This window comes from Pseudophryne corroboree, chromosome 2 (genome assembly GCF_028390025.1).
Source record: "Pseudophryne corroboree isolate aPseCor3 chromosome 2, aPseCor3.hap2, whole genome shotgun sequence".
In the NCBI taxonomy this organism is placed as follows: domain Eukaryota; kingdom Metazoa; phylum Chordata; class Amphibia; order Anura; family Myobatrachidae; genus Pseudophryne; species Pseudophryne corroboree.
This window is the reverse complement of record NC_086445.1, coordinates 144,626,238-144,651,260: the sequence shown is the minus strand read 5'-3', so window position 1 is coordinate 144,651,260 and position 25,023 is coordinate 144,626,238. Positions and strand designations below refer to the sequence as shown.

Below are 25,023 nucleotides of genomic sequence, written 5' to 3'. Positions count from 1 at the left end.
GACTGTGTGCACAAAAACCAGCACCGGATCCCCTGACGTGCACAGAGCCTATAACCACTGCACAGCAAAAGACCCGAACCGGAGTATCAGCTGCGCTCAGGTTACTCCGCTAGCACTTGTCTCCCGGTTGCCATGACGACGTGGCAGCACAGGGCAGGAGACCCTAACAGTACCCCCCCTCTGACGAGGGGTCAAAGAACCCCTGCCACCGGGTTTATCGGGGAACTGCGAGAAGAAAGAGCGTATCAGTCTGGGGGCATGAAGATCACAACTGCGCACCCACGACCGCTCCTCCGGGCCATACCCCTTCCAGTGCACCAAAAATGACAGCCGACCCCGAACCATCTTGGAGTCAAGAATCCTTTCAACAACAAACTCCCTCTGGCCACGTATCAGAAGAGGGGAAGGTCTTCCACTGGAAGAAGGATTACTAATCGCCCGTTTTAAAAGGGAACAATGAAATGTTTTATTGATACCCAAAGAACGGGGCAGATCTAACTGAAATGCCACCGGATTGATAACCCTGGTGATCTTATAAGGGCCGATGAACCGGGGGCCTAACTTATGAGATGGCTGTCTCAACTTCAAATTCTTGGTAGACAACCAGACGAAGTCTCCTAATTTGAAGCTGCAGGGTCTTTTCCGCTTATCAAAAACCCTTTTGGTCACTAATGACACAGACACAAGGGCTTTCTTCACTTTCCGCCAAATACCTCTAAGGACCGAAACCACAGAGGAACCACCAGGCGTGGAGTCCAGGGGGTCAAAAGAATTGGCCTTAGGATGATGCCCATACACACAAAGGAAGGGAGAGATCCCTGTAGCAGAGTGAGCCGCGTTGTTATAGGCAAACTCCGCCATGGACAGATGAGCAACCCAGTCAGTCTGACACTTGGAGACATAACACCTGAGGAACTGCTCCAAGGACTGGTTCACCCTTTCAGTCTGCCCATTAGACTGCGGATGGTAGCCTGACGACAAGCTGACAGAAATCTGGAGATCGGAACAAAATGCCCTCCAGAATTTGGCCACAAACTGGGATCCGCGGTCAGAGACCACATCAAGTGGCAACCCGTGGAGACGCACAACATGCAGCATAAATAATTCAGACAGGCGTCTGGCCGATGGCAGCCCAACCAGTGGAACGAAGTGCGCCATCTTCGAAAACCTGTCAACGACAACCCAGATGGCTGTCATCCCCGAGGATTTGGGCAAGTCCACCACAAAATCCATTGAAATGTGGGTCCATGGCTTAGATGGGATAGAGAGTGGATGTAATGGGCCAACAGGAACCCCTCTAGGAGTCTTATTTCGGGCACAGATGTCACATGCCCGAACCCACTGATCCACATCCTTAGCCACCGAGGGCCACCACACCGCCCTAGATAGCAACTCCCGAGTTCTGGCAATACCCGGATGACCTGCCGACTTCTTAGCATGGAATTCCAGGAACACTCGCTGTCTTAACCTAGGAGGCACAAACAAAAGACCTACCGGAAGGTCTGGAGGAGCCTGCTCCTGTGCTCTAAGGACTAATGATAAGAGGTCCTGGGTAATGCCCACTTTAATACATGATGGGGAAACAATGGGCAACGGCTCCTCGGTGGTCTCCTGGATTGGAGCAAAACTCCGCGAGAGCGCATCAGCCTTGATGTTTTTTGACCCAGGGCGATATGTTATCAAAAAATTAAAGCGAGCAAAAAACAAAGCCCATCGTGCCTGCCTGGCATTGAGACGCTTCGCTGACTCTAAATATGCCAGATTCTTATGGTCAGTGAGAATTGAGACCACAAACTTAGCCCCCTCAAGCCAGTGTCTCCACTCCTCGAGTGCATCCTTAATAGCCAACAATTCCCGGTTACCCACGTCATAATTCATCTCGGCAGGCGAAAATTTACGGGAAAAGTAAGCACAGGGATGAAGGCGATTATCAGACACTCCCATCTGAGAAAGCACTGCCCCAATACCCATCTCAGAGGCATCCACCTCCACCACAAAAGGACGCTCTGGATCTGGGTGTCGCAGCACCTTGGCCGAAACAAATGCCCTTTTGAGACGGGCAAAAGCCGCTTTAGCCTCACAAGACCAGTGAGCAACATCCGCCCCTTTCTTAGTGAGTGCCACCAAGGGCGCCACTATAGACGAAAATCCAGCGATAAATCGTCTATAAAAATTCGCAAAGCCCAGGAAACGCTGAAGCGCCTTCAAACTAGTGGGCTGCACCCAATCCAGGACTGCCTGTACCTTGGAACCCTCCATTTGGAAACCTTCTGGGGAGATAATATATCCTAGAAATGCGATTTGCTGAACTTCAAATCCGCACTTCTCCAGCTTCGCCCCAAGCCGGTGGTCTCTGAGTTTCTGGAGGACTAAGCGTACATGCTTCCGATGTTCCTCCAGGGAATGGGAGAAGATTAGGATGTCATCTAAGTATACAACTAAGAATCTATCCAAATATTCCCTGAGCACATCATTCATGAAATCCTGGAAGACTGCCGGGGCATTACAGAGCCCAAAAGGCATCACCAAATATTCATAATGCCCTGAGTGGGTATTAAAGGCAGTCTTCCATTCATCCCCCTCTCTTATTCGGATTAGATTGTACGCACCGCGTAGGTCAATCTTAGAAAAAATGGTGGCAGTACGAAGCTGGTCAAACAAGACCGAAATGAGAGGCAGTGGGTATGAGTTTTTAATCGTGATACGGTTCAATTCCCTGAAGTCGATGCAGGGTCGCAACGAACCGTCCTTTTTACCCACGAAGAAGAACCCCGACCCAACTGGAGACTGTGAAGGTCTGATAAATCCCTTAGCCAAGTTCTCCTGAATGTACTCTGCCATAGCCTGAGTCTCAGGACGTGACGGGGAGTACAACCTGCTCTTGGGAAGCTTAGCATTTGGCAACAAATCAATGGCACAGTCATAGGGGCGATGGGGAGGTAGTACCTCTGCAACTTTTTTGGAGAACACGTCCGCAAAATCTGCATAACACCCTGGCAATCCTGGCAAACTTAGCTGCGAGAGCCTGACTGGAAGGCTCAAGCAACTCCTGAAACAATCAGTACCCCAACTAAGAATCTCCCCAGAGACCCAGTCAAATTGAGGATTGTGGGCCCTTAACCAGGGTAACCCCAACACCAATGGGGCAAAAGTACAGACAGTCACATAAAAGGACAATTTTTCAGAGTGTGTGGCTCCAATAAACAAAGAAATCTGGCTAGTGCAAGAGGTAATTTTACCTTGGGATAATGGTTCCCCATTTAACCCACAAATCTCAATTTCCGATGCCAAGGGTACTAAGGGAACAGAGTGTTTCAGGGCGAATTGGCGGTCCATAAAAACCCCGTCGGCCCCACTATCCACAAAGGCCTCAGTCTTGACAGTTTGACCGAGGATCTTCAAGGTCACCGGAATGATAAAAGTCTTCTTGGGAAATTCTGACTTCTGGCCTGACAGGATATTTCCCATCACCCTCAGGCCCTGAAGTTTTCCGGCTTTTCTGGGCATGATACTACCACATGACCTTTATTCCCACAGTACAAACACAACCCCTGCTGTCTCCTCCGCGTCTTCTCACGCGAGGAGAGGCGGGTAGCCCCAATCTGCATAGGCTCCTCGGAAAATTCCTCAGAGTCTGAGGTTCCCTTGGGAAGGAAGGAAATCTCAGTCTCCCTTTCAAGCCTACGCTCTCTCAGCCGTCTATCCACCCGGATGGATAACTGCATGAGCTGATCCAAGCTATCAGGCAAGGGATATTGTACCAGTTGGTCCTTTATCTGGTTAGAAAGACCTCTTCGGTACTGGTGTCTCAGGGCTGGGTCATTCCACTGGGTATCATGGGCCAACCTCCGAAACTCCGTACAGTAAACCTCAACTGGCCTTCGCCCTTGCTTAAGGATCGAAATCTGAGCCTCGGCTGAGGCCGTCTTGTCAGGGTCATCATACAACATGCCCAGTGCCGTAAAAAAAGCATCAACACTTTTAAGCGACGGACAGTCAGGCTGCAACCCATATGCCCAGACCTGTGGGTCTCCTTGTAGCAAGGAAATCACTATGCCCACCCGCTGAATCTCCGACCCAGAAGACTGAGGCCTAAGCCGGAAGTATAGCTTGCAGCTCTCCTTGAAACAAAAGAACTGCGAGCGATCTCCAGAAAAACGATCCGGGAGATTTACTTTCGGCTCCTTAACCCCTGCAGGTGCTGCTGCTGCGGGAGCTCCGCCAGCAGCCTGGGAGGTGTGCATTTTAATGGACAGATCATTAAATTGTCGAGTCAGGACCTGCACCTGATAGACCACCTGTTGCAACGTATTTTGAGGGGTATGCTCCATATTCCCACAAAATTTCAACAGGAGTATTAGGCTGCTGAATATGTTATGCACACCAGTGCCTGCAGGAATGTACTGGTGTTTGAACTGTTATGCACACCAAATGGACTCACAGACAGACTGGGGAATATGACATAACGTACACAGAAGGTGATAGGGTAACAAAATACACACAAAGTGAACAGAGAAGCCCAGAGGCTAAGGAACTGGGTATCTCCCTAGTATAAGAAATGCTCAGATGGGAAAAGCAAGATGTTGTGTTTTAATACATAGAGAACCCGAAATGCTGTTGCTAAGGGCAACAGCAAAACCCTAAAGGGTTACCAACGGGTGTGGCAGTAAACTCCTTGGTCAGAGATGGAATGATAGACACAAGGAGAGTCTCCACAATCCTAATTCTCACTTGCAGTGCACAGGTTCAGCTTACTGCCACTAAACTGACCCCTGACACCTAGCACAGTGAGACAGGATTAGACAGGCAAGTCTTAGAATACAGCCGCAAACTTGCTAAGTTCACAGAGTAGTAACAGAACCCCAGCAAGCTAAACGACTGACTCCAGTCTTACTGCTAGGTCTGGATTGGCAGAGTGTAATACCAAATCCCCAGGCCTATTTGCAGTAAGCAACAAACATATACAAAGCTACACAGTACTGGCTAACTTTCAGAAACTGACTAACCAACAAAGATTCAGCAGCATCTGTTTAACCTGGAAAGAGTCCTTATAAAGCAGGTGCTGTCCACGCCCCACTCAGACCTCACAGACTGTGTGCACAAAAACCAGCACCGGATCCCCTGCCGTGCACAGAGCCTATAACCACTGCACAGCAAAAGACCCGAACCGGAGTATCAGCTGCGCTCAGGTTACTCCGCTAGCACTTGTCTCCCGGTTGCCATGACGACGTGGCAGCACAGGGCAGGAGACCCTAACAGTTCCCTGTTGCAGGAGGGGTACCTTGATTATCACCTGCTGGGAATACAGCTTGTGAATGGCTTCCAAAACTGCCTCCCTGTCAGAGGGAGACGTCGGTAAAGCCGACTTTTGGAAACGGCGAGGGGGAGACGTCTCGAATTCCAATATGTACCCTTGAGATATTACCTGAAGGATCCAGGGGTCTACTTGCGAGTGAGCCCACTGCGCACTGAAATTCATTGAGAACGGGCCCCCATCGTGCCTGAGCTTGTAAGGCCCTAGCGTCATACTGAGGGCTTGGCAGAAGCGATAAAGGGTTTCTGTTCCTGGGAACTGGCTAATCTCTTCAGCCTTTTTCCTCTCCCTCTGTCACGAGCAGAAAAGAGGAACCTTTTGTCCGCTTGCCAACAAAGGACTGCGCCTGATAATACGGCGTCTTATTTTGAGAGGCGACCTGGGGTACAAACGTGGATTTCCCAGTTGTTGCCGTGGCCACCAGGTCTAAAAGACCGACCCCAAATGTCCCTTTTCAAAGGCAATACTTCCAAATGCCGTTTGGAATCCGCATCACCTGACCATTTTACTGGTAGAATTGGACAACGCACTTATACTTGATGCCAGTCGGCAAATATTCCGCTGTGCATCATGCATATATAGAAATGCATCTTTTAAATGCTCTATAGGCAATAATATACTATCCTTATCTAGGATATCAATATTTCCAGTCAGGGAATCCGACCATGCCAACCCAGCACTGCACCTCCAGGCTGAGGCGATTGCTGGTCGCAGTATAACACCAGTATGTGTGTAAATACCTTTTTGGATACCCTCCTGCTTTCTATCAGCAGGATCCTTAAGGGCGGCCATCTCATGAGAGGGTAGAGCCCTTGTTCTTACAAGCGTGTGAGCGCCTTATCCCCCCTAGGGGGTGTATCCCAACGCACCCTAACCTCTGGCGGGAAAGGGTATGCAGCCAATACTTTTTAAGAAATTATCAATTGTTATCGGGGGGAAACCCACGCATCATCACACACCTCATTTTATTTCTCAGATTCAGGAAAACTACAGGTAGTTTTTCCCTCACCGAACATTATACCCCTTTTTGGTGGTACTCGTATTATCAGAAATGTATAAAAACATTTGCCATTGTCTCAATCATGTAACGTGTGGCCCTACTGGAAATCACGGTTGTCTCTTCACCGTCGACACAGGAGTCAGTATCCGTGTCGGCGTCTGTATCTGCCATCTGAGGTAACGGCCGCTTTAGAGCCCCTGACGGCCTATGAGACGTCTGGACAGGCACAAGCTGAGTAGCCGGCTGTCTCATGTCAACCACTGTTTTTTTATATAGAGCTGACACTGTCACGTAATTTTCAACAGTACATCCACTCAGGTGTCGACCCCCTAGGGGGTGACATCACTGTTACAGACACTCTGCTCCGTCTCCACATTTTTCTCCTCATACATGTCGACACAAACGTACCGACACACAGCACACACACAGGGAATGCTCTGATAGAGGACAGGACCCCACTAGCCCTTTGGGGAGACAGAGGGAGAGTATGCCAGCACACACCAGAGCGCTATATATATACAGGGATAACCTTATATAAGTGTTTTTCCCCTTATAGCTGCTGTATGTTTTAATACTGCGCCTAAATAGTGCCCCCCTCTCTTTTTTTTAACCCTTTCTGTAGTGCAGGGAAGAGTCAGGGAGCTTCCCTCCAACTGAGCTGTGAGGGTAAATGGCGCCAGTGTGCTGAGGAGATAGGCTCCGCCCCCTTTTCGGCGGCCTTATCTCCCGGTTTTTTGTATATTCTGGCAGGGGTTAAATGCATCCATATAGCCCAGGAGCTATATGTGATGCATTTTTTTTGCCATGTAAGGTATTTCTGTCATGTATTATTGCGTCTCAGGGCGCCCCCCCCAGCGCCCTGCACCCTCAGTGACCGGAGTATGAAGTGTGCTGAGAGCAATGGCGCACAGCTGCAGTGCTGTGCGCTACCTTATTTGAAGACAGGAACGTCTTCTGCCGCCGCTTTCTCCGGACCTCTTCGCTCTTCTGGCTCTGTAAGGGGGCCGGCGGCGCGGCTCCGGGACCCATCCAGGCTGAACCTGTGATCGTCCCTCTGGAGCTAATGTCCAGTAGCCAAGAAGCCCAATCCACTCTGGACGCAGGTGAGTTCGCTTCTTCTCCCCTTAGTCCCTCGATGCAGTGAGCCTGTTGCCAGCAGGTCTCACTGAAAATAACAAACCTAAACTAAAACTTTCACTAAGAAGCTCAGGAGAGCCCCTAGTGTGCACCCTTCTCGTCGGGCACAGAAATCTAACTGAGGCTTGGAGGAGGGTCATAGGGGGAGGAGCCAGTGCACACCAGTTAGTCCTAAAGCTTTCTTTAGATGTGCCCAGTCTCCTGCGGAGCCGCTATTCCCCATGGTCCTTACGGAGTCCCCAGCATCCACTTAGGACGTTAGAGAAAAGTAGATTTACCTGCAGTAGCTGTGGAAACCAGATCCGTGAGACCTTCCCCAAATAAGTCCTCACCTTTGTAAGGCAAAACCTCCATATGCCTCTTTGAGTCGGCATCACCCGTCCATTGGCGGGTCCACAGGGCTCGCTTAGCAGAAATCGCCATGGCGTTGGCTCTTGAACCCAGTAGGCCAACGTCTCTCTGAGCATCTCTCATATATAGTACCGCATCTTTAATATGACCCAAGGTCAATAAAATGGTATCCTTATCCAGGGTATCAATGTCAGCAGACAAGGTATCTGTCCAAGCCGCTACAGCGCTACAAACCCAAGCCGACGCTATCGCCGGTCTGAGCAAGGTACCAGTATGTGTATAAATCGACTTCAAGGTAGTCTCCTGTCTGCGATCAGCAGGATCCTTGAGGGCTGCAGTATCTTGAGACGGCAGCGCCACCTTTTTAGATAAGCGCGTTAACGCCTTGTCCACCATGGGGGAGGATTCCCACCGTATGCTGTCCTTAGCCGGGACAGGATACGCCATAAGAATCCTCTTGGGAATCTGAAATTTCTTGTCTGGAGTTTCCCAAGCCCTTTCAAACAACTCATTTAGCTCATGAGAAGGAGGGAAAGTAACCTCAGGTTTCTTTTCTTTAAACATGTGGACCCTCGTGTCAGGGACAGAGGGGTCATCAGTGATATGCAACACATCTTTTATTGCAATAATCATATAATGAATACTTTTTGCCAACTTTGGCTGCAATTTCGCATCATCGTAGTCGACACTGGAGTCAGAATCCGTGTCGGTATCAGTGTCTGCTACTTGGGACAGTGGGCGCTTCTGAGACCCAGAAGGGCCCTGTGATATGGTGAAAGGCAAGGATTGACTCCCTGCATTTTCCCTGGACTCCGCTTTGTCCAATCTCTTATGTAATAAATTCACATTTGCATTTAAAACATTCCACATATCCAACCAATCAGGTGTCGGCGTTGCCGACGGAGACACCACACTCATTTGCTCCACCTCCTCCCTAGAAGAGCCTTCCGCTTCAGACATGCCGACACACGCGTACCGACACCCCTACACACTCAGGGAAATATCTAATCTGGAGACAGCCCCCCAATAAGGCCCTTTGGAGAGACAGAGAGAGAGTATGCCAGCACACACCCAGCGCCAATGACCCTGGAAAACAATTTCCCAGACCCACAGCGCTTTTATATTATTCAATATACACTCACTGCCAAATTAAGTGCCCCCCCCCCCCCTCTTTTTAAGCCCTCTGTCACCGTGTTCAGCAGGGGAGAGTCCGGGAAGCCAGCTTCTCTGCAGTGTGCTGTGGAGAAAATGGCGCTAGTCAGTGCTGTGGAATCAAGCTCTGCCCCCTCAGTGGCGGGCTTCGGTCCCGCTCAAAAATACAGTACTTGCGGGGGATTTGTATATATATTGCCTCCGCAGCCCATATATACTAAAATGCCAGCCTAGAGGTTTTATATTGCTGCCCAGGGCACCCCCCCCCCCCCCTGCACCCATCCGTGCCTCAGTGTGTGTTTGTGTGTGGGAGCAATGGCGCGCAGCGGTAAATCTGAAGTCTTCTGCCGCCTGTGATGTCTTCTGATACTCACCTGGCTTCTATCTTCCGGCTCTGCAAGGAAGATGGCGGCGTGGCTCTGGGACGAACGGCTAGGGTGAGACCTGCGTTCCGATCCCTCTGGAGCTAATGGTGTCCAGAAGCCTAAGAAGCAGAGCCCATCACTTAAGTAGGTCTGCTTCTCTCTCCTCAGTCCCACGACGCAGGGAGCCTGTTGCCAGCAGGGCTCCCTGAAAACAAAAAACCTAACAAAATTCTTTTAATCAGAGAAACTCAGGAGAGCTCCCCTGTAATGCACCCAATCTCCTCTGGGCACAGGATCTAACTGAGGTCTGGAGGAGGGGCATAGAGGGAGGGGCCAGTGCACACCCATTCTAAAGTTCTTTATAGTGCCCATGTCTCCTGCGGTGCCCGTCTATACCCCATGGTCCTTACGGAGTCCCCAGCATCCTCTAGGACGTAAGAGAAAAAATACAAAATACGTATATCCTGTGAAATACCTATATTATCTAATAACCCTGACGCATGGAGCCCCCTCAGGTTACAGAATATAGGGATAGTAGTAGGAGTGAGATACACGGAGTAGAGATCACCCAGCAGCTATATGCACAAACACACCCAGTCACATGTACAATGCAGGAATTATGACAAACAATAAAACTGCACTGGACTAGCAATACTATTACTGAGTAAAGCTATGTATATAAACAGATATATCAATGCTCAGTAAAAACTGGATGAATATCACAGGGTACTTGCACTAAATAACCCTGAAGTATGCACTTGTTCTTAACTAACAATGTCTAAATGACATGTAGAATACTTAAGTGTCCTGTAAATGCACAGCACTGATGATGCAGGCGGCTTTACAGAGGAGGCATCACCCAGCAGTCCCAGAATCAGCGCAGCTGTGTGTAATGGCGCCCAAACGCTGACAGGGAGTGAGGGAGACAGGGAGATGCAGCTGCAGGGCGGGAACAGTTAAGGACATGTACTGTCAGAAATTATATGTTGATAATCAGTGTTTCTTGTGGTTTTATGGTAATGAAACAAAGATAATAATAATAATAATAATAATAATAATAACAAAGATGATAAATATGGTACCCATCTGAAAACATAGGTGGTCATTCCCAGGTGTTCGCTCGCTGCTATTTTTAGCAGAATTGCTAATAGGCTAAAATCCGGCAGTTCTGCGCATGCGTATGCACAGCAGGGCGCACGCGCTAAGCAATTTTACACAAAACTATGCTATTTTACTCACGGGCGAACAAAGCTTTTCAGTCGCTCTGTTGATCGGAGAATGATTGACAGGAAGTGGGTGTTTCTGGGTGGTAACTGAGAATTTTCTGGGAGTGTGCTAGAAAACGCAGGCATGCCAGCAGAAAACGCAGGAGTGGCTGGAGAAGCGGGGGAGTGGCTGGCCGGACGCTGGGCGTGTTTGTGACGTCAAACCAGGAACTAAACGGACTGAGGTGATCGCAATCTAGGAGTAGGTCTGGAGCTACTCAGAAACTGCAAGGAAATACTTAATAGCAGAATTGCTAATCTTTCGTTAGCAATTCTGCTATGCTAAGATACACTCCCAGAGGGCGGCGGCTTTGTGTTTGCATTTCTGCTAAAAGTAGCAAGCGAGCGAATAACTCGGAATGACCACCATTGTTTGAAAGGTAAATGACCCTGTACCAGTTAATGCAAGGGGCCTTTTATAATTTACTGATTTATGTATTTGATGGTTACGACTGTGACGATTTTCGGGTTACGTCCGTTACACATACATTCCATTAAATATTGTCAAGGTAGTAAGAATGACATTCCTTAAAATTGTACTAAAACAATCTGTGTGGTTTATGCTTTGTTGTAAAAAAGTATGGAATAAATGGGATCCGGTCTGAAGATCGACACTGTCTAGGTCGACAATGTTTAGGTCGACCACTATAGGTCGACAGGGTTGGAAGGTCGACAGGGTTTCTAGGTCGACATGTGCTAGGTCGGCATGTCAAAAGGTCGACATGAGTTTTTCAATTTTTTTTCCTTTTATTTAACTTTTTCATACTTAACGATCCACGTGGACTACGATTGGAACGGTAATCTGTGCCGAGCGAAGCAAGGCACCTTGCCCGAAGCTGCGAGGGGACACGGTGCACTAATTCGGCTTCCCGGTCACTGTACGCAGAAAACGACACACACAAAAAAATGCTCATGTCGATCTTTTGACCTGTCAACCTAGCACATGTTGACTTAGAAACCCTGTCGACCTAGTGACTGTCAACCTATAGTGGTTGACCTAAACATTGTCGACCTAGACACTGTCGATTTGATGATCCACACCCGGAATAAATATCTGTTGTAGTTTCAGAGAAATCAGACATGTATTTGATGTCAGAAATTACCATGTCCTATCCTGGTTACATCCGTTACATTTAAGCAATGTATTTATTTACAGCAGACAACAATGGTGAGGTTTGTTCACACTTCATATTTTTATTGACCAGTGGTAGATACAATTGTGGTAAAATGTGCTTCTTTATGTGCATTCTAAATTTGAAGCAATCCAGATGTTTATCACAAACATTGTATCTGTGAGTTACATCCGTTACTTTGGAATTGCCCTTATCCTTAAAACCTGAACAATTAGGGTGCTTTGAGAACCACGTTTGGGAACATCTGAAATATGTTACTGAGGGTTAGTCAAATGGAAAGCCAACAGTTGGTAACACGTGTCAGAGATACACGTAAGACTCACACAGTTCCAAGGCACAGAAGCTAATCACCTAGCATTATGGGGGTCATTCCGACCCATTTGCACGCAGAGGTTCTTCGCTGCGGTGCGAACGGGTCGGACCTGCGCATGCGAGCCGTCGTCGGGCAACGGCCAGAACGAAGAAGAAAGTGATCGCTAGTGCGATCGCAAGAAGATTGACAGGGAGGAGGCGTTCCGGGGAGTCTACTCACCGTTTTACAGGCGTGGAGATCCGAATGCAGGCGTGTCCAGGCGTTTGGAGGGCGGATGTTTGACGTCAATCCCGGGACCTTCGTCGCTGGATCCGTCGCACAGGGTAAGTAGGTCTGACCCTGGTCTTGTTTTGCAGGAAACTTTTTTAGCATAGCAGGGCTGCACAAGCGACCGCAGCCCTGCTAAAATACACTCCCCCATAGGCGGCGTCAAGTTGATCGCACGAGCAGCAAAAAGTTGCTACGTGCGATCAACTCGGAATGACCACCTAAGTACAAGGCGAGTTCCAAATTTATGGTAATAGGGGGAGAGGCTCCAAGTTCTACAGCTGTCAACTTTCTGCATATGTACACACTGGAAGCCTTGATGCCAAGAACTGCCTATAAATCCACAGCCTGGCGCTGAATGTCCGGCCAACTTAACAAACTTAATGCCTGAACCTTAACCACTTAACTGTCATGGTCAGATCTCATGCGACTGCGCCGTCCCACCCTGTCCCCCCGTTTTTGATGAGGAGATCCATTCTGCAGATGTGCAAAATATGTTTAAATATTTTAAAAAATACTTTTTAAACTTTATTAAAAAAACAAAAAAAAAAAACAATGTTATTAACAGTTTTGAAGGGAAAAATCGTCAGTTAAGTGGTTAAAGTAGTATTGACAGAACATATCACAGAATGTTACACATTTTATTATCCACAGATCAAGTAAGGTCAGGTAGTATTAACCACATTTGTTTCCATCATTTCCCACCTTGATTACTGTAATCTGTTCCTCTCTGGCCATCTTAACTCTGCCCTCTCCATTCTATTCTCAATTCTGCTGTATGTCTCATTTACCTCTCTCATTACTCTACTTCTGTTGCCCATGTCGCCAGCCCTCCCCCCACACATACTTTGAGGGTAATTCAGAGTTGATCGCAGCAGCATATTTGTTAGCAGTTGGGCAAAACCATGTGCACTGCAGGGGGGCCGTTTTCTGGGAGTGGCCGTTTTCTGGGAGTGTGTGAAAAAACGATGGCGTTTCTGGGAAAAACGCGGGGGTGTCTGAAGAAACGGGGGAGTGTCTGGGTGAACGCTGGGTGTGTTTGTGACGTCAAACCAGGAACGAAACTGACTGAACTGATCGCAATGGCTGAGTAAGTCTGGAGCTACTCAGAAACTGCTAAGAAATTTCTATTCGCTATTCTGCTAATCTTTCGTTCGCAATTCTGCTAAGCTAACATACACTCCCAGAGGGCGGCGGCTTAGCGTGTGCAATGCTGCTAAAAGCAGCTAGCGAGCGAACAACTCGGAATGAGGGCCCATGTGCATTGCAGGGTAGGCAGATATAACATGTGCAGAGAGAGTTAGATTTGGGTCGGGTGTGTTCAATCTGCAATCTAATTTGCAGTGTAAAAATAAAGCAGCCAGTATTTACCCTGCACAAAAACAAAATAACCCACCCAAATGTAACTCTTTCTGCACATGTTATATCTGCCTCCCCTGCAGTGCACATGGTTTTGCCCAATTGCTAAAAAAAATCCTGCTGCGATCAACTTGGAATTACACCCTGTGATCAGATTTCTGCATCAGCAGCTGAAATTCATCGCCAGCTTGTTGAGTTGTACGGTGATAATGTCATGCTGCGGGATCAGGTTTGGTTTGGTGCTTTGCCTTTGATAACGACAGCACAGACATTCAAGATGAGCAGGGATCTGGTCGACCAAGCACGTCCACTACAGATGACAATTTGGGACGCATTGAAGGTCTGATTCAGGATGACGGATGCATTTGAATTAGTGATATTGTTGACAAACTGAACATCTATCTGAGAGGTTACTGTGCAGCTGGGTGTAACTGACTGTGAAGTTCAGCAAGCCGTCTTGTCCTGACTTCTAGCTCTTGACACTTATTTCTTCTATGCTGGGACAGATGCCTTGGTGTACCGCTGGAACAAATGCTTAGTGAAGATTAATTATTATTATCCTTTATATAGCGCCACAAGGAATCTGCTGCGCCCAGCTACAAAGTACATAAACAAATAAGCAAAACACGAAAACAGTGACTTACAGTTCTAGGGAATATATAACAAGTACAGTACAGGGTATATAAACATATCTGCATCAGCAGACAACACTGAAATAAGTATTAGGGTGGCAGAAAACTGAGGGATTTGGTACCTCTGAAGGGAGTATGGAGTAGATGGTTTAGGTAAGAGAAGGATAAGCACATGAGGGAAGAGGGCCCTGCTCGTGAGAGCTTACATTCTAAAGGGGAGGGGCAGACAGGACAACGCTGATGGGGTAGAGAGTGAGCGTGGAACAGAGGGTTATGATGAGAGTTGGCTGGGGGGGGGGGGGGGTAGCGTCTAATTTACCTTCGTGGAGAGGACCTTTCCCATAACCCCCTGGGTCCATGTCACAATCTATTGAGAATAGTAAATTGTGGCGAGCGAGACACCGAGCCCGCGAGGGTCCAATGCTGCATAGAAATTCCCCCCCCCCCCAAACGAACGGAGAACGAAGAACGAAGAAAACATTTAGGAGCTATAAGGGCGGAAGTTCTCTCCTGCCCTGTCATTTTGTCACTTCGAGGTCCTTTGAACGAAGGTAACATAGACACAACCTTGGGTGGGTTTGGTGAATAACCTGTACCAAGGCCGTACTATTGATCACTAGAAGTGTTGAATAAATTTACGCAGTGAGAGGTCGTTACTTTATTTTTTTAACCATACTTGTACTCTATTGTACTCAAATATTCAAATCAAATTTAATACAGAATCTGATCAGCATTGAAATAAGCGCTCCCTATTCTTCCTTTTTTTTTTTTTTTTTTGCCCATAGCTCACTTACAGGTGGGAGGACACACAAAGCTCACTCACAGGAAGGCAGCACTGCAGCTGCAGCAGCACGGCTCTCTTACGGCATGCTGGGTAATGTGTATGTAACGTTAGCAGGTCAGGATCCCCTGTAGCCGGGCAGTCACCTCGTTCGAACTACATCTCCCGGCATGCCCGGCACGCCGTTACGCCTGACGCCCGGACTAGATCTCCCGGCATGCTCTGCGGTTGCATGAGACGTTACGTCGTCGGTTGGCTGTCGGGTAATGCGGTTTGGGCCTTGTGTGGTTTCTCTATGGAAGTGGCGGCCGGTCAGGGGCTTCTCTCTGGACAGCGCACCGGAGGTAATGTACCTACACAGGCGTGAGCCTAGCTTCATGCACCCAGGTCCCTGTGTGTGCCCTCACCGTGGCAGTGCTGCCTATACAGTAACACACGAGTATGGCTGCTGTAGTCAGGGGGAGAGATGCTGAGCGCAGGACTGACCCCTCATTGGCCACAGGCTCCCTCTCCTCTCCCTTTGTAAATAATAATAATTAACATTTATGGGGAAATGCAATTTTGCCTGTTTTTCCTTTCACCCCATAGAGGAGTCCAGCAATATGAGTGATCTTGGGTTGTCGCAATGATTGGAAATGTGCGCAGCCAAACATTGCCCCCGCATATTGCTGAGAATTGGATTCCACCCCCGTAAAATCAGGTTTGAATAATTTGGGTCCTTCCTTGACTACTGAATCCTAGGCAGGTGCCTGGATTGCCGAATGGATATTGTGGCTCTGCTGCTGAGATCTTGAATTTCAAGTGTAAGTTTTTCCAGTTGTCTTTATACTAAATTACAAAATACTACAATACCAGATCCGGCGTATGTGGTGTTAGACTCCCTGTCCACCCTTCTTTCCCGTACACCATTGCCGGCGGGTCCTCCATTCTCTCTGGCTAATGTCACTCTAGTAGTGTTCAATTTTATTAACCTACACAACAGCCAAGTGACCCTAATTTCCAGGTATAGTGCCAAGTTACATAATGTTTTCCCTGGAAATATGCCTGGTCCTCCACTGTAGTAACCATTCAATCAGAACAATACCTCTTTGTCGATATATCACTATCCTTATTCTCTCACTGCTCAAATGTTTTTTTTATTTCAAACTAAGACACGGGAGTAGGACATTGGGGTCAATTCAATTCAGCAACTTATGAATAGCGCCGGGAATTAGCTCCCGACGCTATTCAATTCAGCTGCTAGTTACACGCAATTGTCGGGAATTCTTCTCTCATCCCCGGGGGATGAGAGAAGAAACCCGACAAAAGTGCTGCCTCGCGGCCGGCGCGAGGCTAATTCTGTCGGGAATCAGCCTCGCGCCGGGGAGTTAAGTCGGAGAATGCCCGTTCTCCCGACAATTCAACCTGTTTAGTCGGTGAGAATGGGACATTGCCGACTTAACTGGAGCTGAATTGAATAGCGTCGGGAGCTAATTCCCGGCGCTATTCATAAGTTGCCGAATTGAATTGACCCCATTGTGTTTAAAATGCATTAATCTCATTTACCTAATTAAGGTATTTTATGTGTTTGGATTTTTTCTAGATGCCTCATGTTGAAAAGAATTTCTCACATTATGTGTATGATTCATCCAGTGAACCCCATGTGAAAAGGTCAAGACCTGACTATCCCACGTCTTGGGCAAGGAGAGATACTGCCCTGTACGATTACAGTGAGACGCAGCCACAGAAATGGAGTTTGCCGATGGTCTCTGAGGGCAGATACTATCAGCCAAACAAACATAACAGTGAAGGACCCAGAGTCCCTAGAGATTTAAAGAATGATTGTGCTGTGGAACACAGTTCAGAATCATTTAGAAATCACTCCTATCAAGCACCTTGTGATCGGAGAGACTACAATAACATCAACCAGCGTCCATTCGAATTAGCCGTGTCAGACAAATGCAAAGATGGCTCAGATGAATCCTTTTCAGAAACTAGCTCTGCTTTTATAGGACCACTTTTTCAAACCCCTATTCCAGTAAGCTCTGGACATGACGCCAGCAATAAACCTGGGTCTCTCGCCTTTAAGATTAAAACTGTGGAGTTGGGTAAAACGGCGACAAAATCGAAAGGTGAGGATGGAATAGATTATGAGCTACGTCAGTTTTACAAAGAACTAAATGAACTTGATTCCGAGACTGATGACCAAGTTAGTAATGCCAATCACACGGTTGTGGCTAATCTGGAACATTTCAGCCCCTCCGATAACAAAGCACCAGCCTCACTCCCGGCCAGTTCTCATCAAAGCCAAGCACCATCCTCGCAGGCCTTTAGTTCTTTTCCCAACAAATCCTCAACATTAATGCCTCTCGATTGTCCCCCTAAAGAAGCATCAACATCACAAGTTAAATGTCCTACACTACCTCCTTATAACCAGGTTTCTTTTGATAGACAAACTCCATTTAATACAAGGGATACTTCTTTTTTAAACCATTCAATGCCACCTCCAGGATTTGAAAGTTTTCCACCACCCTCTTTTATTGTACCATATGGCCCACCTCCTCCACGATACAACTATCCATTGACTATTCCAAGGCAAAATAACCTACCACCCCCTCTGCATAATCCAGTCAATAGTTACCATGCTGTAAATAATAACCGCCCTCCTTGGCACAGTTCCCATGTACCCCCCGAGAGTAGGCCCACCTCTCAGGGGATGAGTTACGTAAAACCGTCTCCACCAAGCACAGGTGAAAGGGCCCAGCAAGAACATCAGCGTGAGGACATTTGTGGGCAGAAATATAGACATTCTGGTGATCTCCCATTACATCAAGCTAGTAATGCATCCCACGAACTATATCCTCACAAATACAGAGAGCATTCATCATGTAGGAATTCTCAAAGAAAGCTTGTGCTCCTGAGAGGTGTCCCTGGCTCAGGGAAAAGCACACTGGCACGGTTAGTATGAGGCAATTGCTAGATGGTCATTGGCATTGGGTAACACTTCAGAAGTCTGGTTCTAAGGGCAAAAAAAATCCATTGCTCTTATCCTTAGTAACTGATCTTATGTTTGCTTTTACGTTTTTTCAAAAATGACATCTAGTTGTTGCTGGCATCACCGTCTGTCTCTTTTGTATCACGTTTTTATAAATGCCTCTAAATCAATCTGAGGGCATTTTCAAAATATAATATGTTGGTCCCTTTACTTTGAGCCAAATTGCTTACTTGTCTATTTAGCAGCCATGTATGCTGTAGCAGACACTTGTGTAGCCCATGGTTATCTGTAGCTCGTCACTTACTTCTGTCTACATAATCGTGGCCTGATAGTTGTTGAGGCATGTGACTGGGAAAGTCGTACTCTCCTAATCCTAGGAGATCCCAGTGATTCTACTATACTTCTGGCAACAGTGTTGTGAAGCACATTATTAGTTTTTGACACATTGGACAAACTGCCATTAAGTGTTACAGAAATAAAAATTATATTATGGATTTCTCTAACGTCCTAAGTGGATGCTGGGGACTCCGTAAGGACCATGGGGAATAGCGGCTCCGCAGGAGACTGGGCACATCTAAAGAAAGCTTTAGGACTAACTGGTGTGCACTGGCTCCTCCCCCTATGACCCTCCTCCAAGCCTCAGTTAGATTTCTGTGCCCGACGAGAAGGGTGCACACTAGGGGCTCTCCTGAGCTTCTTAGTGAAAGTTTTAGTTTAGGTTTGTTATTTTCAGTGAGACCTGCTGGCAACAGGCTCACTGCATCGAGGGACTAAGGGGAGAAGAAGCGAACTCACCTGCGTGCAGAGTGGATTGGGCTTCTTGGCTACTGGACATTAGCTCCAGAGGGACGATCACAGGTCCAGCCTGGATGGGTCCCGGAGCCGCGCCGCCAGCCCCCTTACAGAGCCAGAAGAGCGAAGAGGTCCGGAAAAATCGGCGGCAGAAGACGTTCCTGTCTTCAATAAGGTAGCGCACAGCACTGCAGCTGTGCGCCATTGCTCTCAGCTCACTTCATACTCCGGTCACTGAGGGTGCAGGGCGCTGGGGGGGGCGCCCTGAGACGCAATAAAACATGACAGAAATACCTTACATGGCAAAAAATACATCACATATAGCTCCTGGGCTATATGGATGCATTTAACCCCTGCCAGAATATACAAAAAAACGGGAGATAAGGCCGCCGAAAAGGGGGCGGAGCCTATCTCCTCAGCACACTGGCGCCATTTTCCCTCACAGCTCAGTTGGAGGGAAGCTCCCTCGCTCTTCCCTGCAGTCACTACACTACAGAAAGGGTTAAAAAAAAAGAGACGGGGGCACTAATTAGGCGCAGTATTAAAACATACAGCAGCTATAAGGGGAAAAACACTTATATAAGGTTATCCCTGTATATATATAGCGCTCTGGTGTGTGCTGGCATACTCTCCCTCTGTCTCCCCAAAGGGCTAGTGGGGTCCTGTCCTCTATCAGAGCATTCCCTGTGTGTGTGCTGTGTGTCGGTACGTTTGTGTCGACATGTATGAGGAGAAAAATGATGTGGAGACGGAGCAGAGTGTCTGTAACAGTGATGTCACCCCCTAGGGGGTCGACACCTGAGTGGATGTACTGTTGAAAATTACGTGACAGTGTCAGCTCTATATAAAAAAACAGTGGTTGACATGAAACAGCCGGCTACTCAGCTTGTGCCTGTCCAGACGTCTCATAGGCCGTCAGGGGCTCTAAAGCGGCCGTTACCTCAGATGGCAGATACAGACGCCGACACGGATACTGACTCCTGTGTCGACGGTGAAGAGACAACCGTGATTTCCAGTAGGGCCACACGTTACATGATTGAGACAATGGAAAATGTTTTTATACATTTCTGATAAAACGAGTACCACCAAAAAGGGGTATTATGTTCGGTGAGGGAAAAACTACCTGTAGTTTTCCTGAATCTGAGAAATAAAATGAGGTGTGTGATGATGCGTGGGTTTCCCCCCGATAACAATTGATAATTTCTTAAAAAGTATTGGCTGCATACCCTTTCCCGCCAGAGGTTAGGGTGCGTTGGGAAACACCCCCTAGGGGGGATAAGGCGCTCACACGCTTGTAAAAACAAGGGCTCTACCCTCTCATGAGATGGCCGCCCTTAAGGATCCTGCTGATAGAAAGCAGGAGGGTATCCAAAAAGGTATTTACACACATACTGGTGTTATACTGCGACCAGCTATCGCCTCAGCCTGGAGGTGCAGTGCTGGGTTGGCATGGTCGGATTCCCTGACTGGAAATATTGATATCCTAGATAAGGATAGTATATTATTGCCTATAGAGCATTTAAAAGATGCATTTCTATATATGCATGATGCACAGCGGAATAATTGCCGACTGGCATCAAGTATAAGTGCGTTGTCCAATTCTACCAGTAAAATGGTCAGGTGATGCGGATTCCAAACGGCATTTGGAAGTATTGCCTTTGAAAGGGGACATTTGGGGTCGGTCTTTTAGACCTGGTGGCCACGGCAACAGCTGGGAAATCCACGTTTGTACCCCAGGTCGCCTCTCAAAATAAGACGCCGTATTATCAGGCGCAGTCCTTTGTTGGCAAGCGGACAAAAGGTTCCTCTTTTCTGCTCGTGACAGAGGGAGAGGAAAAAGGCTGCAGAGATCAGCCAGTTCCCAGGAACAGAAAACCTTTCCCGCCTCTGCCAAGCCCTCAGTATGACGCTAGGGCTTTACAAGCTCAGGCACGGTGGGGGCCCGTTCTCAATAAATTTCAGTGCGCAGTGGGCTCACTCGCAAGTAGACCCCTGGATCCTTCAGGTAATATCTCAGGGATACATATTGGAATTCGAGACGTCTCCCCCTCGCCGTTTCCAAAAGTCGGCTTTACCGACGTCTCCCTCTGACAGGGAGGCAGTTTTGGAAGCCATTCACAAGCTGTATTCCCAGCAGGTGATAATCAAGGTACCCCTCCTGCAACAGGGAACGGGGTATTATTCCACACTATTGTGGTACCGAAGCCAGACGGCTCGGTGAGACCGATTTAAAATCTAAAATCTTTGAACACTTACATACAGAGGTTCAAATTCAAGATTGAGTCACTCAGAGCAGTGATTGCGAACCTGGAAGAAGGGGACTACATGATGTCTCGGGACATCAAGGATGCTTACCTTCATGTCAAAATTTACCCTTCTCACCAAGGGTACCTCAGGTTATGGTACAGAACTGTCACTATCAGTTCAGACGCTGCCGTAGGGATGGTCCACGGCACCCCGGGTCTTTACCAAGGTAATGGACGAAATGATATCCCTTCGAAAGAAGGGAATTTTAGTTATCCCTTACTTGGACAATTCCCTGATAAGGGTAAGATCCAGGGAACAGTTGGAGGTCGGTGTAGCACTATCTCAGGTAGTGTTGCGGCAGCACGATTGGATTCTCAATATTCCAAAATCGCAGCTGGTTCCGACGACTTGTCTTCTGTTTCCTAGGGATGATCCTGGACACAGTCCAAAAAAAAAAAAAAGGTGTTTCTCCCGGATGAGAAAGCCAGGGAGTTATCCGAGCTAATCAGGAACCTCCTAAAACCGAACCAAGTCTCAGTGCATCAATGCACAAGGGTTCTGGGTAAAAATGGTGGCTTCCTACGAAGCAATCCCATTCGTTAGATTCCACGCAAGAACTTTCCAGTGGAACCTACTGGACAAATGGTCCGGGTCGCATTTTCAGATGCATCAGCGGATAACCCTGTCACCAAGGACAAGGGTATCCATCCTGTGGTGGTTGCAGAGTGCTCATCTTTTAGAGGGCCGCAGATTCGGCATTCAGGACTGGGTCCTGGTGACCACGGATGCCAGCCTGCGAGGCTGGGGAGCAGTCACACAGGGAAGGAATATCCAGGGCTTAGGGTCAAGCCTGGATACATCACTTCACATAAATATCCTGAAGCTAAGGGCCATTTACAATGCTCTAAGCTTAGCGAGACCTCTGCTTCAAGGTCAGCCGGTGTTGATCCAGTCGGACAACATCATGGCAGTCACCCACGTAAACAGACAGGGTGGCACAAGAAGCAGGAGGGCAATGGCAGAAGCTGCAAGGATTCTTCGCTGGGCGGAAAATCATGTGATAGCACTGTCAACAGTATTCATTCCGGGAGTGGACAACTGGGAAGCAGACTTCCTCAGCACAACCTCCACCCGGGAGAGTGGGGACTTCACCCAGAAGTCGTCCACATGATTAAAAAACTCGACAGGTATTGCGCCAGGTCAAGAGACCCTCAGGCAATAGTTGTAGACGCTCTGGTAACACCGTGGGTGTACCAGTCAGTGTATGTGTTCCCTCCTCTGCCTCTCATACCCAAGGTACTGAGATTGATAAGATGGAGAGGAGAAAGCACTATATTCGTGGCTCCGGATTGGCCAAGAAGGACTTGGTAACCGGAACTTCAAGAGAGGCTCACGGAGGATCCGTGGCCTCTACCTCTAAGAAGGGACCTGCTCCAGCAAGGACCCTGTCTGTTCCAAGACTTACCGCGGCTGCGTTTGACGGCATGGCGGTTGAACACCGGATCCTGAAGGAAAAAAGGCATTCCGGATGAAGTCATCCCTATCCTGATCAAAAGCTAGGAAGGATGTAACCGCAAAAACATTATCACCACAATTGGTGAAAATATGTTGCGTAGTGCGAGGCCAGTAAGGCCCGACGGAGGAAATTCAACTGGGTCGATTCCTACATTTCCTGAAAACAGAAGTGTCTATGGGCCTGAAATTGGGGTCCATTAAGGTTTAGATTTCGGCCCTGTCAATTTTCTTCCAAAAAAGAACTAGCTTCAGTCCCTGAAGTTTAGACGTTTGTAAAAGGGGTACTGCATATACAGCCTCCTTTTGTGCCTCCAGTGGCAATTTGGGATCTCAATGTAGTTTGGGTTCCAAAAGTCACATTGGTTTGAACCACTTAAATTTGTGGAGTTAAAATATCTCACATGGAAGGTGGTCATGCTGTTGGCCCTGGCCTGGGCCAGGCGCGTGTCAGAATTGGCGGCTTTATCCTGTAAAAGCCCTTATCTGATTTTCCATTCGGACAGGGCGGAATTGAGGACTCGTCCTCAGTTTCTCCCTAAGGTGGTTCCAGCGTTTTTCACCTGAACCAACCTATTGTGGGGCCTGCGGCTACTAGGGACTTGGAGGAATCCAAGTTGCTGGATGTTGTCAGGGCCCTGAAAATATGTTTCCAGGACGGCTGGAGTCAGGAAATCTGACTCGCTGTTTATCCTGTATGCACCCAACATGCTGGGTGCTCCTGCTTCTAAGCAGACTATTGCTCATTGGATTTGTAGTACAATTCAGCTTGCACATTCTGTGGCAGGCCTGCCACAGCTAAAATCTGTAAAAGCCCGTTCCACAAGGAAAGTGGGCTCATCTTGGGCGGCTGCCCGAGGGGTCTCGGCTTTACAACTTTGCCGAGCAGCTACTTGGTCAGGGGCAAACACGTTTGCTAAATTCTACAAATTTGATACCCTGGCTGAGGAGGACCTGGAGTTCTCTCAATTGGTGCTGCAGAGTCATCCGCACTCTCCCGCCCGTTTGGGAGCTTTGGTATAATCCCCATGGTCCTTACGGAGTCCCCAGCATCCACTTAGGACGTTAGAGAAAATAAGAATTTACTTACCGATAATTCTATTTCTCATAGTCTGTAGTGGATGCTGGGCGCCCATCCCAAGTGCGGATTGTCTGCAATACTTGTACATAGTTATTGTTACAAAAATCGGGTTATTATTGTTGGGAGCCATCTTTTCAGAGGCTCCTCTGTTATCATACTGTTAACTGGGTTCAGATCACAAGTTATACGGTGTGATTGGTGTGGCTGGTATGAGTCTTACCCGGGATTCAAAATCCTTCCTTATTGTGTACGCTCGTCCGGGCACAGTATCCTAACTGAGGCTTGGAGGAGGGTCATAGGGGGAGGAGCCAGTGCACACCAGTTAGTTCTAAAGCTTTCTTTAGATGTGCCCAGTCTCCTGCGGAGCCGCTATTCCCCATGGTCCTTACGGAGTCCCCAGCATCCACTACGGACTATGAGAAATAGAATTATCGGTAAGTAAATTCTTATTATTTACACAAACAATTGGAGTGGTATTCAAATCATTTGTTGTGGTTGCTTCTCACCGGTCAAGTCTATAACCATGCAAGGGAACTATCCATGCCCTGTCGGACGGCCAATTATATTTTGTTTCTTTGAGTCTATGAACACGTTGTACAGTATGTGCACAGGATATAATGCAGCTCACTAGAGTAAGGTGGTAATTATGTGCAGCAGACAGGGATTTTTGTCACCAGCTGCGGGATGTAATGGAGTCCAGGATTGTCAGAGGTGCGGGATACCGGCCGATCTAGGACGTTTTTTAAAGGGGTAAACACTTACACGACAAAACCATGCCTTGTAAGTGATTACCCCTTTAAAAAAAAAAGCCTGAGATCATACGGCATCCCGCACCTCAGACGATCTTGGACTCCATTACATTCCACCGCGGTTCTCTTCTGTAACTAAGACTCAATTGCAGAATTTTCTGTGTGCTAAAGTGCCATGCGATTGAGATCTGCTTTAAAGGAAAACATAGCTGAGTTTTTTTTGTGGTGATTTAATCACTACATAGGTCCTGGTTCAGAGATATGCTAAGGCCTGAAGGAAAAAGATACCTCCTGCATGCATCGCAGCATATGTAGGATCACCATTGCAACCATTGCTTGCGATGGCAGCAGCATCAGACATCTGAGTAAGCCTAAGCTAACTCAGACTGGCTGCTTCCTACCTGCTTGCGAGGCCAGTAAATCTGCGTTGGGAAAAGCAGACACTGGCCTCGCCACTCCAGAAAATGGGCGGACACGCTCCCGCTCTCTGAAAAAACTGTTCCGTTCCGCCCACTTACCCTCACCCAAACGGCCGCAGCATGCCAATCATGGTGCGGCTTGGGGGCACTGCATGCGATCTTGCAGGACCCATTATGCAC

The 25,023-nt window shown here is 47.9% G+C and overlaps 1 protein-coding gene across 6 annotated transcripts in view; it reads left to right on the top strand.

Moving 5' to 3' along the window:
• The first annotated feature begins 13,809 nt into the window (after positions 1-13,809).
• LOC135004051 (uncharacterized) overlaps positions 13,810-25,023 on the top strand; it is a 154,335-nt gene continuing 143,121 nt past the window's right edge. For 4 of the 6 annotated variants that reach the window (XM_063951784.1, XM_063951781.1, XM_063951782.1 and 1 more), the window contains exons 1-2: positions 13,810-13,996; positions 16,652-18,006. In XM_063951784.1, coding sequence (XP_063807854.1) covers positions 13,871-13,996; positions 16,652-18,006 — 1,481 coding nt within the window. In that variant the 5' untranslated portion in view covers positions 13,810-13,870. Of the gene's footprint in view, positions 13,997-15,101; positions 15,414-15,657; positions 15,873-16,651; positions 18,007-25,023 lie in introns of those variants that run through there. The other 2 variants (XM_063951786.1, XM_063951783.1) reach the window with 2 other exon arrangements.